Here is a 17703-nt window from a genome sequence, read left to right on the forward strand (position 1 = left end):
AGGGGTCGACTTGCTAGGCGCGCCATCATTCAACAACTGTATATGCTTTTGGAACGAAATTTTTCCATAATGACAGCATTTTTATGCAATATGATGGCAATAATATGCTAGTCAACTGTGGAAATCTCTGCTGTCGTTTTGCGTTCGTTCTTAAGACATGGCTGATAATGTTAAACATCAATTTTATAATTGTGATATGGTCAGTACAATTTCATATTATGATGTAGCTCCATGGGAAAGTAAACATGAAGTTATAGAAACAAACTGTCCATTTAAGAGAAGCATATCAGATCTACTTCAATCACCAAGGGAGAATTTTTGCGCCTTTTTCAAAATTTGTCGTCTATAAACGCAAATTTGAGCCATCGCCGAATCCCTGTACTTGCTCACCGCTGACAGAGGTATATGCACGCGAAATATGGCCAGAGCCCCGTACATGTTCCCTAGCGGCAGGGACGTCTATCTGAACAAACCCCCGGAAATGCACGGTGAGCACACAAGACCGAAGGACCTAATGCCGATGAAAAGATAACCTCTTCGACACGACGTTTCTTCTTTCACAGTCCGCCTTATGACGATGAAATTTTGTATACCTAATCTATCGTGTCCTACCTTGTAATGGTGGTCCTCTCTCCGCGCGGTCACAGAACAATTGCACAGGGTGTATGGCGAGTTACCAAAGTAGTACCTAACCTGGTTATGGGCTGGTCCTGTAAGACTGTGTCACACCTTTCCTGGCAAGCCTTGGGTGCGACTTGCGAAGAACATTTTTTACCACACGGAGGTCCCCGCAGAGGCGGGAGTTGCCTGCCAGGTGCTACCACTAACAGTAACGGCTTCCTACTGGCGTTCTGCATGAACCTCTGCGTGCAATACAGGCGACTCACCCGGAAAAAGGTTTTGGTCGTACTCAAAACTTGGCTGCGGGTAACGGACTTGCGTGCGCTCCTTCGGGCAACTACGGGTAAGATACGCGCTAGGTACTATCAAGTGCAGACCAACTGCGGAGAGCTCCTGATAGCATATTTTCCCCATAAGTGAACCCGCAAAATTTCCCAGATACGGTGTGACAAGAACTTGAGCATGTTCAAAACTTGTTCCGAGTGAGTCGTGGGGGTTTGCCCGCAGAGGTACGCGTAGAACATCAGTCCAGTAGGAGACCCTTACCGGCAGCACCTCGCAGGCAACTCCAACGCAGGTACTTCGCATTACCCGTAAGTCGCTCGTGACAGAAAATGGATCGGTTTCGAAGCTCTCACGCAGGTCACACGGGATACACGCAAGTAGAAGGTAAGTATATAGCACGCTTATAGCAGGTAAGACACAAGTGCGAAACTCCCAAACATTCTTGTTAGCCCGCAGAAAATTCTCCTGCGTGTTGGAAAACCCCTGCTCGCAGCAAACCCGCGTAGATTGCCCGGAAAAGTGTGACACGGCCTTGACGGAGTAAAGATCTAATCGCCCTCTGCCTTCCGAGCTCTCTTGCTCATTTCCTCTCTACATTCTTTAAGCTGTTCGATTCAATTCGTTTATGTTGATTTTCATCAAACAAAATTAACGCATGATACAAAGTATACATTACACAATATTGTCCAATTAAGAAAAGACATAAAATTATGTCATAAAGTGTGTACGAGTAATTGTATAACGACAAAGCAATGCAGAATATAATGCAATGGTGACAGGAGTAAATGCTATTCTATCTTTCCGATGAGTGTCTGCCTGCCTGGTAATACATTTGTGTGTAGGTAGGGTATGGGCGCCAGTCTCTTGGAAAAGCCAAAACTTCACAAATGTTGGCGGGAGGGTCTCGACCCTCTTGTTGAAGTGAATGGCACATGAAGTCTGTACAGCGGTACGCGAACAGGCAAGTGAACTCCATTCTCCTTTCCTCATTCCTCTCCTGTACTTGGGTGTGCTTAAAGATGGTCTAGGTACGGGGTGTAGAGACTCTGTATAGAGTGAGTATGTTTGTTGCTCGGCTGCTACAATCTACTTGTTAGATTGTAGCACAGGTAATCATCCATCCCCTACTATCTCTCGCGAGTTGGCTCCATGAACCACACACCGGTAAATCGCTTCAGTAGGCGGCCCACACCTCGTAAGGTTTAACATTGGATGACTGGGCGATCGAGCTGCCAGACAGCCAGCAGAGCCCCAGATGGATTCAACAACCGAGTGTTCAATAATTGCCTATCCCTGTGGACTGCGGTCGTGGATCTCCAGCGGTGGAGCAGGGAGGCAGGCCTTTTCAGCCCGTTCAAGAAAACTTGCATGCGAGGACACTCCGATATAAGACCTACAACTGATCATATCGCTGCCACGTCCCAGCTTATACTTGGCCACGGCACACGACCTTGGGTGTACAAGGTGTGACCAGTACTGCAACCCATTATTATAAGGTCTTTCGCGCAGGCCCGAGGACTACATCCATGCAGGCTGTTCAGGATCAGGGGCGCGTGTCATAAAACTTGTCATCAGTGACAACACCCTTTATACATCTATGACAAATTTGCCCTCAGCAAATCAGAAGCAAGGATTTCAGGTAGCTTGTCACATCTATGACAAATTGTCACTGATGACAAGTTTTAAGAAACGGGTCCCTGATCGCTTGATGCTGAGAGAAGACGACGGACATCACTCGGCACAAGAAGGACTGGTGGAACCGCCTCCCTGATCCAAAGCATCAGCGTGGACATTGGTCTTATGAGGCCCTCATTTGGAAAGTCAGAGGTGACCGTGGTCATGCTTTGCTTCAATGCCGTAATCGCGTGTGGCCTGTTCCACTGTGTTTTGTTGTTATTGGTGTCTTAGGAATCTCACGGTTTATAGTATATCTGTGTGTCGTGGTTGATGTAAGAGATTTTGTAAGAAGTGCTTGATGGTCATCACCGATGGTTTGTCTAATGTTGTTGTTTTGTTGTTGTTGTTTTTTTGGAAGGGGGTTCTTCAAGGATGAAATGTATAAGTCGAAATCGCGAATCATAAATGTACGCATACGTTGTAATCGTGTGGCCAAATGTGCAGAAAACGAACATCACCTTGCGCTTCTGACACTGATGCCTTCGCCGAAAGGGCTGTTCTGGGCACAGTTCATAATGAACATGAGACGAACAACACATTGACATCTACATAACAACTCGTTCATTCGTTCAGTTATACTATTTGCAAAGTGCAACAAACATGTAATTTTGTTGTGGATATTTCGTAGAGACTGGCCTCTCCTTCAATCTTCTACTTTCTTCAGATACTCTTCCTTCGAATCCTTGTCAAGATCAGTCGAGCTTGTATACGCTGTCTTTTTTTTCATACCAGCCAAACTTGTAAATGCGCTTGAATATTTTTTTTTCATGTATGATATCACTTACTTTGTCTTCAGTGTTAAACTGTTAACAATAATTCGTTTCCGTAAGATTCACTCTTAGCTATTAAGGCGATTCGTTTTTTCGTGAGGAGGAAATTGTGTTACTGATTCCTCATTGTTTATACGTATTTCAATATGTTGCATTCGATATTTTCGCACTCTGTGTTGGCATGTAAGCAACCTTGCACTCTTCGCTAAATTAAAAAGACATACCATTATTGCTGACAAGAGGACATTTGTGTTACTTCAGGTTCCTAGCCAGATTTTTTTTTTTTTAATGAGGAGCTGCGTAGGTCAAGATAACGGACCTTTGATAACTGAGGCTCAATAGGGATAGGGTGTGTCAAGGGTCAATGGTAATCTCCACTTTTGATATAGTTACAAAATCATCATTCAAAAAAGGGTATAAAAATTGCTAAATCGTGTCAGTTGTCACATATTTATCTGTGTGTGAGTCTTAAATGTGTACTAAAGCTTATGGAGCTTGATCAAACGGGGACGATGTAGGAAGGGAGTCCTCTTCTCATACGAGGGAGCTTTTACATTTAGAACTGAAATCTAACACCCAGGTTCACACTTTGATGGATTTTTTTCACAATTGTCAGTCAGAAATAATAAAATTCATACAAGGTGACAGTGTAAGTGGCTAAATCATGGTATAATTTATTTGTCACCAAATGATCAGCTTATCTACGTATAATATTTGGTGTGAACTACCCTAAAGATCTATGGAGACGGACCGAAGAGAGGGTGTGGGAGGAGGTCCCCTTCCCACACGATTGAGATTTTGCTGTTATAGAATTAAAATGATCGTAATATTTTCAAATATTTTAGCCCCAGAAGTAAGAAAATGTTAAACTCAGAAACAATTTGAATAACAAAATCGTGGCATCCGTCACCTCTTGAGCCACTGCGTGCGTCTTCTTACTCTGAGTTTATGGAGGCGAGGCGTACCTAAGGAGGAGTGTGTAGGAAGGAGTGTCTCCATTCCACATCTGGAAGCATTCCACTGTTGCACTATCTGATGCACTATCTGTGGTGGAATGCAATCGGTTAAATGAATGAAGTAAGCAAGCTTGTACCCAGAATCAGAGGAAATGTGAATGTCGAAATCATTGTAAAGCTGTCACCTATATTCTCATATGCGTCTTCACTCTATATTATGTTTATGGAGGAGGAGAGAAGAGGAATGCCCCCCCCCCCACACACACACACGCCCACGTAAGAGACAAAGCTTTTGTATGTTTAGAATTAAGATTCCGTAAGATTCAGATTAAGATCTGCGAACACTTTATGAAAGACTTTGAACACCGTTGAATATTTCCCAAATTTTCAGTTATTTCGAGAAGGGAGGATTACCTTTTAGGCATTTTCCGAGGTGGATGTAAAAAAAAAAGGAAAAAGAAAAAGAAATTTAGGGTACCGTCTGATGCGTGCACGAAGGCGTTTTGTTTTGTTTATCTGTCAGGTTACACATTTTTCGATTTTGCTTTGTAGTATATAGGTTCCACATTATGCATATATTCATATTTGCTTATATTTGTTTATTTCCATTACAGATTCACTGTCTTGTGTTTAGCTTGTGTTGAAAAAAAAAAAGAATACTAGTATTGTGTGAAAAATGGATTATGGAACAATGAATGAATAAAAAAAAATTTTCTGCACGTGTCCTAATTGGTCTATACTTGCTCTCAATCTTGTCTGTGTCCTTATTCTAAGATTTCACTAAACTTTTCAGATGGTATTATTGCAAGGATAACTAGAAAAGCACTCTGAGAGCGCAGACCTCCGCCAAGCAGTCACTTTCCACCAATGATCTTGCTCTACCCAAAGAGACACTTCTCATCTCCACCACTGGGGAAAAGCTCTTTGGGCTCTTCCATAGAGATCAGTGATTTCCGTGATTTCCACTTTTAAATCGTTCGTTATTGTTCTTACAAATTTGATATCTCTTGAAGTCTGCAAACAATTGAGTATATGAATATAAGAACGACCCAAGTCCAATTTTTGGCCAAATTCAGTTTGACATGGGAAATTGTAGCTTATGCATGGACTCATCTTGTGTATAAATGATAAATCCTAATTACCCCCGGAAGTGCCTGAAATAAATGAGTTAAATCTTATATGAATGTAAGAATGAAGGACTTGGGTCATTCTTACATTCATATTATAGCGCCCTCTCTGGTCCTTCTGTCATCTCTATAGCAGAATATCATGTACATGAATTAAAGAACGACCCAAGTCCATATGAATCAAAGAACGACCCAAGTCCATCACACAAAATGGCCTCTCCACAATTAATGTTAATGTTAATTGTCATAATAATATATGTTCTAATTTGTATATACAATGTTGCCTTCCCATCACAGTTAAATAGAATATTATTGGACAAACAAAAAAGATATGATTTTTTTTTTTTTAGTTTACTCGAAATGGTCTTCCATGGACTAGGGTCGTTCTTATATTCATATACTCAATATTCTCCTAAATAACCATACCACGGCATAATTTATGATAATTAAACGATCATTGTAGGTTGACAAAGTACACACGTTACTGTATACATCCTATAGCGCTCGCAGTTGTTTTTATGCCTGATTTCCCGGCTCCGGTTGTATGCCGTGTCCTTTCAAATTGACAACATGTGGGATGAGCACGGCGTGCCGTGCTTGTGCTAGACGGTTTAGCACGAACCTGACGCCGTGTTCATTTTCTGTTCGTGCTGTGTTCACGCCGAATCGAGATTTAATATGGGCAGTGGTTTTGGATGGACACGGCGTGCCTCGGTGGACGTGCCATGTTTTTGTGGCTAATATGAAAGGGGTATTTTACATAAAAAAAAAACAAATAAACAAACAAACAAACAAACAACAACAACAACAAAACACTGTTCTAAATAGACCATGGAGACAATATAGGAGGAATTTAGGAGCAATGCTAATAATCCTTGCTTGACTATCGAAACCTACACCTTCAATAGGACGGATATCGCTTCGATCGGCGACTTGCAAACCGGCTCTCTGGATCTCCTTCTCTACATCGGCAAGGGAAACGGTGGGGGAGGGTTCTCTCTGCCCCTGTAATTCTGAGCGATTCCGGTAAGAATGGTTGTAACCAGATTATCTATATCTGTAACAAATAATGTACGTTTGGTGATTGTTTTAGTTATGTCGCCCACGTAGATTTGTCTATCATAGTGTGGTCATCTCTGCAGTGCGTATCAAAAAAAGGAAGCAATTCCTTAGGAGGGCTACTGTCTTATTGTCAGCTATGGAGAGCACAATGTTAGTTGTACGAAAATGGGAACTCTTCTTCTTTCCATTGATACCTAATTGTGTTGACAAACGTCGTGCGTGACTAAGCACATGAACTTTAAAGACAGCAATTAATAACAAATTATACTTTTACCAAGTTTGGGTATTATTGTAAAGAAGCAATGTATGTCTCACTGCATGGATGAGGACTGTTAATGGAAGTGGTCAAATTATCAGGCCAGCTTGCACAACTGCAGCTTCATGTCTAGGGTTTCTTCTAACCTTTTATGATTAATATCCTTCAACATGGTCACGTTGTCGAATACTTGGTCGTAACCATACATGCTAACCCATTATACATTTTCTCTCTTCATATTCAATCTCAATCATAATTCGTTCTATGCGTTGAATATGAACAGAGAAAATGGGCTGTGTGTGTTGGCCTGCCGCCTCTGTGGGTGTGACGAAGTTATCGGACAGGTGGTCAGGTTAAAGGTTACAAACCGTGAAATGTTAGGATAAACCATAAACACATTGCCAAACCCTGAACACAAACCTACATTCTAACAGGCAGGTCCATTTGGCCACTTTCATTGACAGATGTCATCCATGCAGTGAGACATGCATTCTTCCTTCCCGATAACACGCAACCTTGGAAAACGTGCAATTTGTCATTGACGTTGTCTTCAAAGTTCATGTGCTAAGTCATGCATGATATTTGTCAACATAACTAGGTATCAATGAAACAAGGAAGAGTTCTCCTATCCTTACAACCAACATTCGCTCTCCATAGACGATAATTATTATGAAACAGTAGCCATCCAAATTTGGATGACTTTTTTTTTTTGATACGCACAGTATATCGGTTTGAAAATGTTTCTGTTTTAATATGCCTGTGGAAAGGGGGGGGGGTGGGTGGGTTGGATAACAAGTTCGTGGATAGTCAAGGTTGGGGTCATTCCGTCCTCGTCCAAATGAGAATGCGAATCGGTAGACTCAAATGAAGCATTTAAAAATACTCTCATATTAGGCGGTCTCTTTTTTCCATTGTTCTTTCTATGCTAATTCAATGGGCTTTCACTTTTGTTCAACTATCACGGAATAAGAAATCTACACATAAAACTGACTGTATTCTATCCCCGTCTCCTAATCTTTATCTTTGTCCTCGTATCATACTATTTTTCTAATTCATCTTGTCTGAGTTGCCTTGTCCGCTTCTGCTATAAGCAACTGCAAAACACATAATTCTGTAAAATATCTTGCTTTTAGTGTTGACAGTGATTGTGGTAGGTTGCTGAGTTACTCGCAAAAACAACATGGAGTCGAAAAGAAAAATAGCCTAACATACCATCTGTCCTATTGCTCTTTTGAATATCTACTTTTTTCCGTAGGTTGTGGAGGTTATTTCAACGAGTCATCGGGCTCTTTCACTAGCCCAAATTATCCCAGCAACTACGACAATGGTGTGACGTGCGACTACCTTTTCTTTGCCGGTGACGGAGAGACCATTACAGTCACATTCGACGATTTCAGCCTCGAGATCTCTACAAACTGCAGATATGATAAAATCTCGGTATGTCTCAAACACACACACACACACACACACACACACACGCACACACAAACACGCTTAAATTGATATATATCATATGAGACCATGCATTACAAAACGAACAAAAAGTCGCACCCATTGATTTCACTTGGGGATTAAAAAAAGGTCAAATGGGTCAACCGAATCAACCTTGAGTTTTTTAATATATTTTCTGAAACAACTATTCTTCTCCTACACAATCCTTCAGTTTGGGATCATAACATGAATGGGAAAGTGTGTTTTCAGTAGTTTTTCTATAACCTTTTCTGAAGGGAGAGTAGAAAATATCAGGTATGTCTTAGAGGCCCCTTTTCATTTCTTAAAATCCTTTTCATATTCTTTATTTTCAAGTCTTATAACTTTGAAAGGATCAGGCTATAAAGTGCTTTGAAAGTTGATATTAATCATAAACATAATGTGTTGATAGAAAATACACAATTTCAGTCTAATCTGATAATCCCTTCATTGCTGTTGTTCCGGTGGTTTACATCCTCTGTTTTGTCCCTTTCACTGCATAACTGGCACGACTTGGTAAGGATTAAGCGCATGGATAGACTCTATACTTTAGAGCTTCTATTGTCAGTTCCCACTTTTCCAGAGTGTTTTTTTTTTTCCTTCAAGTATTTAGATTGAATTTGATTTGAGTTATACATCATTTTAAAGCTTACCGTCTGCTCTTTCACAATCTGTCCCTAACTACAAATCCCTGACTGGTATTTTTTTCGTTGGTTTTTTGGTGCAGGGTCACATATTATGTATATGTATATATATATATATATATATATATATATATATATATATATATATATATTCATGTATATATGGGTGAAAACGTTGAACGATGTACAATTGGCCATTTTCGGGCTTTTCGATATTCAAACCCTTGTAGAATTGTCACCTGGGGGTGTTTTTCCTGGTTTTAGGAATCATTTGGTAGGGGAGGGTTGTACCTTTCAGAAAATATATACTTCGTAGTGTTCTTACCGCATTTTCTAAAAAAAATAATGCCTTGAAGCTGAAAAAATTGACAAAAATGCATATTTTGCGAAAAAATCCCACAATCACACGTCTTAATTTTTGTTCTAATGCAATGCTACAGCTTTGTTTTTCCTTGTGAGTAAGCCCACACACTTCAACTATTTAATCAAGTACTTCTGCCATGAACGTGTGTATTATTTATCTTATCAGGAAATGTTGAATTCACTTATGTCTGAAAAAGAACGTCTCTGAATGAATTATCTTTTCCTTGACGCCAAAAATTCAGGATGACTATGAAAACATGCAAGGCCATATTCATTTAGCGTCTTACCCATACTACCATTCCATAAAAATTTGTGTGTGAGCTGTGTGAAATAATCGTGTGGTGGCTCATTAAAGAAAATTAGACTAAATTACCATCAGAGATGTTCAGTTGTTTAATGGTGTCATTAATGAAAGTGGATTATGCTTGAGATAAAAAGTGGTTATCAGTATGTCAGTGTGAGCCAGGCGACTATGATGATTGGCAACTTTAGTAGCATACTGTCCACAAAAATGAGTTTTGGTTGAAAACCCGAATTTGTTTTTAATGCACATCGCTACGTTTGCTCTTGAGCCTGTAAAATCTGAGGCTTTAAATACACGCTAAAAAATAAATGTTCAAATTTGCACCAAATTTGTAACAATAGCAGCACACCTGCGGTGCATACTTGCACCCTTAATTGTGCTTAATTGCACCCTTAATTAACTGCCTTGGTTAGCTGCCTTCTTGCAGTTTTGCTAATTTCTGCAAACAAGTTCTCGTACGGTTGATAAGAATATGCAAATGAGTGAGCTAACCAAGTCATAACCTCACAATTTCCCTTTGATCGTGTACAAAAGTAACGAAAATTCAATTTTTCTGTCTTTGAAATCTGAAACATGATGCTATTCCTGGTTGATTACCTTCAGAATAGTGGTCAGTTAGATATACCCGAATTTAAGCCTCGGGCATAATAATGTTTGAATGAAAAACTGAAAATTTTATAATGTTTATGTGCAAACATTATGGCAAGTTGTGAGGGAATGACAAGCTCAATTTGCTATTTGCATATTCATAATGACCGTTCAAAAACTGTTTCTTGTAAGATTAGCGAAACTTCAAAACGTCATAACTTCCTTATTTTTCTTGAGCCCGTAAGATTTTATTCGTTCTTATCAGCGGCTAGCTCATATTAGAGCTGAATTTCCCCTGTAATGACTCTTTTTCTCTTAGAAGTAAGGTGAGATATTTTTGAGGTCTGTAAGCCAAATACATGAGAAAAGGAAAAATACTAACATCTGTGATGAAACAAGAAAACGTCTATTAAGAATGTCCCTTTACTTAGTTTACTCTACAACACTACTTATGTATCACCTTCGAGTAGAAAGAAGGATTGACAATCCCCTACCGATGTGACAGGTAAAATGTGATATTAATGTTATCATTGTCAACCTCTTGAAAGAGGTTTTCAGTTCATTTTTGGTCAAACGTTTGCTGTACCACACCGTTGATATTCTTTTGAGTTTGGCGTTTACAAATTATATTTGCCATAGTATACAAAAAAGGCACAGCGGAATTTGATGCTTCTAGGATGAGTATAGGTTAATTACAGCTTTCTGAGACGACATCATAACATTGGCCCAGGTACGGTCGCTAATAAAAATCCGAACTGGCCTGACGTACACATACAATCATATTTGAGGTATAGTGGTCAAGTTAAAATAGTATTAGCAAATTCGTGTTTACCTTTGTTATAGATTTGGACTACTTTCGAAAAAAAAGACATACAATATTGATAGCATGTGGGCACACCTTGGTATACACCGGAAGGTGAAATACAAAGTAGTGGTCATCATAAACAAAAACAATTCTTGACATATGCCTACGTAAATGATTTCTCAATGAATGTGGAATGTTGAGTTACGAGCATCTTTCAAAATAGGGAGTTTGGTGTTTAATTCTATAGTGATAACTTACAGCCGCAACGTCCCTGATGGAAAAGCAAATGTCTCTGATATAAACAAATAATTTAGGTAAGATAGTCAAAATTGCAAGTATTTCATGTAATTTTTATTTGTCTGTCATTCAAAAGTGTTGTAAGATATGAAAAATATAACAAGGACAGGTTTGTTGTTGATTTTTGGTGTAGAAATCGAAATTCCTCTTACAATTTGGAGGTTTGTAGTTACAATCGGTTATTATAAAAAATAATTCAAGTTGAAATTACCATTCTGAATTGTTGACAAAAGATAAACATGTGTTTAATAAAAGAATAATGTTGTTTGTTCACAGACCTCGAAATTATGGATCAAAGGACATCGTTTTTATTGTCTATGTCTGAGGAACGTCTATGAGTGAAACCTGAACGTCTCTGATCAAAACATGGCTTACTTTCAGCGTCTGTAAAGGGCTTCTATGGGGATTTGACCAAACGAAATGCCCTAAATTCATTATTAGTATCTACTGAACATTAACATTTAAACAAATGAGACCCTTGCTATATGTTTTGTTCAAATGAGATGAAAGTGAAGATAAGAATATAAAAATCTCTGCTTAAATGACAAAAACTCCACTTTTACTTTAACTTCCGTGTGTATTAGCTTTTGTAAACTTCACAGGAGGTAAACAATATGTTAGGAACAAATTAACACAGTCTTCAAAAGCATGAACAAGATGGAAATATTATATTCATTTGAATGTTTTTTCTACCCTTAATTTGAATTTTCACTAAAAAAACTGTTTATTTTTGTCAGAGACGTTCGATAATATGTCACAGTTCTATCTAACCTTAAATAAAAACAACACCCTTGCAGATATCCCAGTATAATCGGGTTTGCAAGAAAGCTGATAGCAATGACATTTGACTGAGATGTATCTATATCAGTGAGTCACGATTTTTAATTTTGACCCCTGATTTGCCCAATTGTACATCGTTCAACGTTTTCACCCATATATATATATATATATATATATATATATATGTGTGTATATATATATATACATATATATACATATATATATATTATATAAGATATATATATATATATATATATATATATATATATATATATAGTTAGAGAGAGAGAGAGAGACAGAGAGAGAGAGAGAGAGAGAGAGCAATAATAACGTCACAGTAGAGCAATGCATTAAATACCAATTGCCTTGATTTTAATTCAAAATAGGAGTTTTCGGGGGCCCCCTTCGTCAGGAATGACAATGAATCAGTGCTAAGAACAACAATGACATTGATACCAATGAAACCGTTAATTTTTTTAAAATGACAAATGTCACCATAAGGACGATGTTGGTGATAGGTATGATCACTGTTTCATATTGATATCGGTTTGTTGTACTCAATATCTTTATCTCTCCAAGATCTACGACGGATCTTCAGTAGCTGACCTTCTCCTGGGTCAGTGGTGCGGCACCGACAGCCCCGGGGTTGTGGTCGGGGTGAGACAGTCGCTGCTCATTCGATTCGAGAGCGACTTTTCCGTTAGCTTCCGTGGCTTCTCCGCATCCTACGTCATAGAACCTCCTGAAACTGGAGGTGAGATAAATAAATGAATAAACTAACAAAATGAATAAATGAATAAATGAATATATGAATAAATGAATGAAGGAATAAATGAATAAATGAATAAATGTATGAATGAATAGATGTACAAATATATGAGGTATATTATATTTGCATCGCTGCCAATCTCCATTAAATTGGATTGATGGTACAGTTCTCAATCTACACATACCACGCCATATGTATTCCACTACGGAGTAGTCCTGAGATCAGTGATAAAGTACTCAAAAACAAATATTGTCAAAACATGATTTTATGGGGGATCGAAAATTTCTCCTTTGGAAAGAAGTCCTCTCAAGCTACCCCCTTTACAGACGTATCTGCCCTATAGGTATCGCCCTATGAACGTTTATGTATGTATATATATATATATATATATATATATATATATATATATAATGTCGGTGCATTTATTGGATGCGTATGTACCGGTATATCTGTTTTTTTTATCGAAAAAAAAAGTATTATCTCGTTAACATACAAACTTAGTAGTAAAATATGCTTTTTGGGCTTTTGTTAATCCAGTTCTTTATTAATCCCATATTAAAGACATAATCTCTCCAAAATTGCATTCAACGTTTACATTTTCTGAAATATATTATGCTTTTTATCAAAATTTCCCATAACTATGATCTATTCTGCATTTCCCCTAATGCTTGGAAAGAGCACTTATACAAACTCCATGCGCAAGTGTGTGTTTCTTTCGTTATGTTTATGATAAATCTGCCGATTCTTCGATATCACATATTATCTATCAATATATATGCTATCGCTTTTATTCTACTGCTACTGCTTGTGGTAATACAACCGCTGCAATTAAGACAACAATATTGCAAAGAGAAAAGCCACCTTTACTGGGAGTTGTATAGTATACAGGTTGAACCTGCCTTATATTTACGACGGTATTCTCTCCACTGACCGTTCATTGTGAGTTTGCTTCATTATTTGGGAATCTTTCAGCACAAAACCTGTCAAATCAATGGGATATTAAAGAGCTGAGATTTTGTCACAGCATGCTATCTTTTATGTCAGTTCTTGTGCTTTGATATCATAAACATTTTGACTAATTTCTTTTTTCTGACGCCTAGAAACCAATGTGATTGTTATCAACAGATCAAGGGAAGATACGGACAGAAATCCAGTTCAATCATAACGTACTCTCTAAAAAATCTAGTGAAAATATTCATTCTTGAAGGAGGGAATACAAAAAAAAGAGTGAATTTAGCTTTAAATTGAAGTAAATTTTGAGTGAAAATGTTCATTTTCACTCTTTTTTTATTAAGGATCTCTCGAAGATTTTGGAGTGATCCCTGAGGTCACTCTAAAACGAGTGAAAATTAAAATTTTCACTCAAAATTCACTCGAACTTCACTCTAAATTCACACTTTTTTGTATTCACTCCTTCCGGAGTGAATATTTTTACTCGTTTTTTGTTGTTGTTTCTTTAGAGAGTTGTATTACTTTTACAACTCATGGAAATCAATGATAACTCTCCTTTACCAGCATATGTCTCTTCGTAAAAGTAAACTTACAATTCATTAATAGTCATAATCGGTTATGGATCGGAGTAATCGTTGATTACGCCCTTAATGGTAACTCTCGATTGCTAAGACGTGGCTCAGATGACATATCTTTACCCTACAAGTCAGGTGACGCATGTGCAATATCTCTCACATTAGAAATAAAAAATTGGAAAAAAAAAATAGGTGTAGTCATTAAGCAATAATGGGAGGGGCTTACGATAAGACTTAGATATGAATGGCTTCGATAACATACCGTACATTTGTATTATATCACTTAAAAGCAAACAAAATGATCAAGAGGAATCATTGTAAACACTGCCTTTGTCACTATTCTGATCGTTCCGGTTTCAGATTGCGGACATGTTTTCACTAAGTCAACTGGACAGTTTACCTCGCCAAACTTTCCGAGTAACTATGGCAACAACGAGAGGTGCTCATTCAAAATCGAGGCCGCCGCTGGCGAGACTGTCACACTCAGCTTTGACTCATTCGATCTGGAGAGTCACATTTCGTGTGCCTACGATGCTCTTGAGGTATTGTCCACATTCCTCCTTTCTTGCGGAAGAACTTCCGGACCAGTTAAATTTCTTTCTTTGAAAATAGTGAATTCTACGTGCATGGCAAGGAAAATTGTTATCAAATCCTTATACACTGCAAAAAGTCCGGTGTTAAATATGAAACACCGAGCTGGTGTTAAATTTCCGGTGCTCATTCATGGTGTTGAATTAACACCTCCGGGTGTCATTTCAAAATATGATTTTTTTTTTTTTTAACAGTTTCTTAGTTACTGCACTTCTTGTTAAATTTGAACTTCAACAAGACGATAAATTTAAGAATTTTCCGATAAAGTACTTGATTTTCGAAAAAAATGTGAAAACACATTTACACCACAGTAACACCAGGTGGTGTGGTCTCCTATTGAAGCTGGACGGGTGTTATACCATTGAAATTAAGACCACCAATATCAAATCAACACCATGCGGTGTCATTATTGAATTAACTCTAGCGTAGTGTCAAAATTATCACCAGCCACAGTGTCAAATTAACACCACGAAAATTGGCACACACATTGCCTATCATGTAATCTAAAATACCATGAAGCTAATTTTTCAAAAAATTAGCATTTATGCTAAATTTTGCTAATCTATGCATAATGATGCATGAAATCAGACTACTTGGTATAAATCACAAAATAAAGCTCAAAATAGGCACGTTTTTTTTTTGTAAATATTCTTTTTAGTGTCCTTAGCAAATGTATCTTAAAAAAATGTGATATCAGAAAAAAATTCTTAAGTATTTTATTGTTTTTTGGAATTTCTTATGTATTTCTTTGTTTTTTCGACTTTATGTTTTTCATTGTTTTATCAATGATATTTGTCCGCGACATCGCTCCGAACAAGAAAACATGTTATTCATTGATTTTAATCGATAAAACACCAAAATAATCATGCTTTTACGAAATTTGCCTGTAAGCACAGTTTGCATTGAAATTGTACACAAATTCACGTTTTTGAGCAATTTTTGGTCTGACATACATGTACATATTTATGCGTAACTTCGGAACCGCGCGCCCGGGCGTAGCAAATTTGGTGTCAAAAGATGCGGGAGACTCGAAAGAAAAGAGTCATGAAACGTCGCAGCGATAGCTTTTTACAATTGCGATACATCGCCCCCCCCCCCCCCCCCCCCGGCCTAGTTAGGGTTAAAGCTTTAAAATGGTGTATTACTTAATTCAAGGAAACTCTCCGAAGCTAACTAAACATTTGAAAGAAATGACTCACACTAAATAAAAGTGTAAAAAAAAAAATTAGAAAAGAACCTTTGAAAGGTAGGGTCTACATTCAAGCCTGTAACCTTATAAAACTGTGCTTTGGGCAATGGAGGTGAAAAAAATATATAGATTTCCTTTAAAAAAAAAAACAAAAAACAAACAAACAACGAAGGAGTTATCAAATTAAGCTGAAACTGAGCTTGATCTATTAACACATTATTCTTTATAAATGGCTATTGCCAATTTCCAACGCAGCGGTTAGCATCATCTCTTCAAGTTATTTGACTTGGAAGTGAAGAATGATGTTTAAATGAAAAGGGACCTGTAAGACGTCGCTGGGGTGACAAAACCTCGTATCTCAAAAATGTCAAATGTTCAGGGGAGCAAAAAAACATGGCGGCCAAAGCACTATAGTGAATGGGAAAGCCTTTCCTTTGACATGTCATGGTGACCTCATTTTTGAAGTAAGACAGTTGGGTTTTGGCCAAGACATCACTTGACCCATTATTTGACCATTAAGCTTAAAAAAATTGACATTTTTGAGATACGAGGTCTTGTCACCCCAGCGACGAAGACCTACCTAATCACACTATTCTGCAAAGAAAGAAAGGAAGAGTTGTTCAAGAAAAAAAAAAAGTACTTAAAGCACAATTCCTTATTTTGGTTCATGATCAAAGACTTGAGAATTATGTAGCAGAAGAATTATTCTTTTATAAATTAATATAAAAACAAAGAAAAAAATTGACTAGGTTAACCTCCTTCAGCTATAGTCTAGGTTCCGGCGTGAAATCAGGGTGTATGACTTGTTGTTGGTTTGGTGATACACGGTCACGTAATTGCTCCCTCTGGGTTACAACAAAAATGTTCAAAAAGGCAAATTTCAGTTATTGCTTTATCGCATACGTGTGAAATTGTCATAATAATATGGTTATCATTGTTTTTTATTTTAGATTTTGTTCACATCTGATGTATTTCTAGACATTATAGGTTATGTTTTGCATACTTCTCTTGCTTATTTCTACATTGAGGCTGAATGCACATCAATACGTGAAAGAAAAATAAACAAATATATCTGGAAAGGAGGGAAAAGGACATGTGCTGTAAAGGCACCCTTACCGGCATTTTTTACTCATGCAACTCTTCCAGATCAGGGACGGCAACGGTAACCTCCTCCAAAAAGCGTGTGGCTCAGGAGTCCCGGACCCTATCACATCGACCGATAACGGAATGATCGTCGAGTTTACGAGCGACAGTTCGATCACCCGTGGGGGATTTGAAGCTTCCTATATCAAGCAGTAGATAAATGTTTTGCTGTTGTTGTTGTTTTTCCGCTCGTGTTTCTGTTTCTCAAACATGGGTAAGCATACGCAGACTATTCCAGACAATCAACGGCGCAGATTGATAATATGATATACTAGTAGATGATATTTGTTGAGCAGTCAAAAGAAAATCAATCAAATGTTGCATGAAATGCAATTTCCATGCTTTCTTGGTAACAACTGAAATACATTAACTGAAATTGAGGTAACCTAAAATACTGATGCCTCTCGGATAGTTGGCGAAATTTTACATTTTGTGCTTGACTTCGTTTCACTGCAATACAGAGAAAGTGAATGCATCATT

At 37.9% G+C, this 17703-nt stretch overlaps 1 protein-coding gene across 1 annotated transcript; it reads left to right on the top strand.

The window, feature by feature from the left end:
* Positions 1 to 418: 418 nt before the first annotated feature.
* Positions 419 to 17379, top strand: LOC139715943 (bone morphogenetic protein 1 homolog). Its single transcript, XM_071627493.1, has 5 exons — positions 419 to 488; positions 8010 to 8191; positions 12585 to 12759; positions 14661 to 14842; positions 17227 to 17379. Exons 1-5 carry the CDS (start codon positions 419 to 421, stop codon positions 17377 to 17379), a joined length of 762 nt encoding a protein of 253 aa, XP_071483594.1.
* Positions 17380 to 17703: the final 324 nt, after the last annotated feature.

The sequence above is a fragment of the Diadema antillarum genome, unplaced genomic scaffold (assembly GCF_040938485.1).
Source record: "Diadema antillarum isolate AM-2024a unplaced genomic scaffold, OU_Dant_1.0 scf00000057, whole genome shotgun sequence".
NCBI lineage: Eukaryota > Metazoa > Echinodermata > Echinoidea > Diadematoida > Diadematidae > Diadema > Diadema antillarum.

What these genes read in the sequence shown, in the direction of transcription:
- LOC139715943 (XM_071627493.1), top strand. Translation starts at nt 419, where the DNA reads ATGGCCAGAGCCCCGTACATGTTCCCTAGCGGCAGGGACGTCTATCTG. An exon ending in CAAACCCCCGGAAATGCACG is followed by an intron (nt 489 to 8,009) that starts GTGAGCACACAA and finishes TTTTTTCCGTAG; the next exon opens with GTTGTGGAGGTTATTTCAAC. An exon ending in AGAACCTCCTGAAACTGGAG is followed by an intron (nt 12,760 to 14,660) that starts GTGAGATAAATA and finishes TTCCGGTTTCAG; the next exon opens with ATTGCGGACATGTTTTCACT.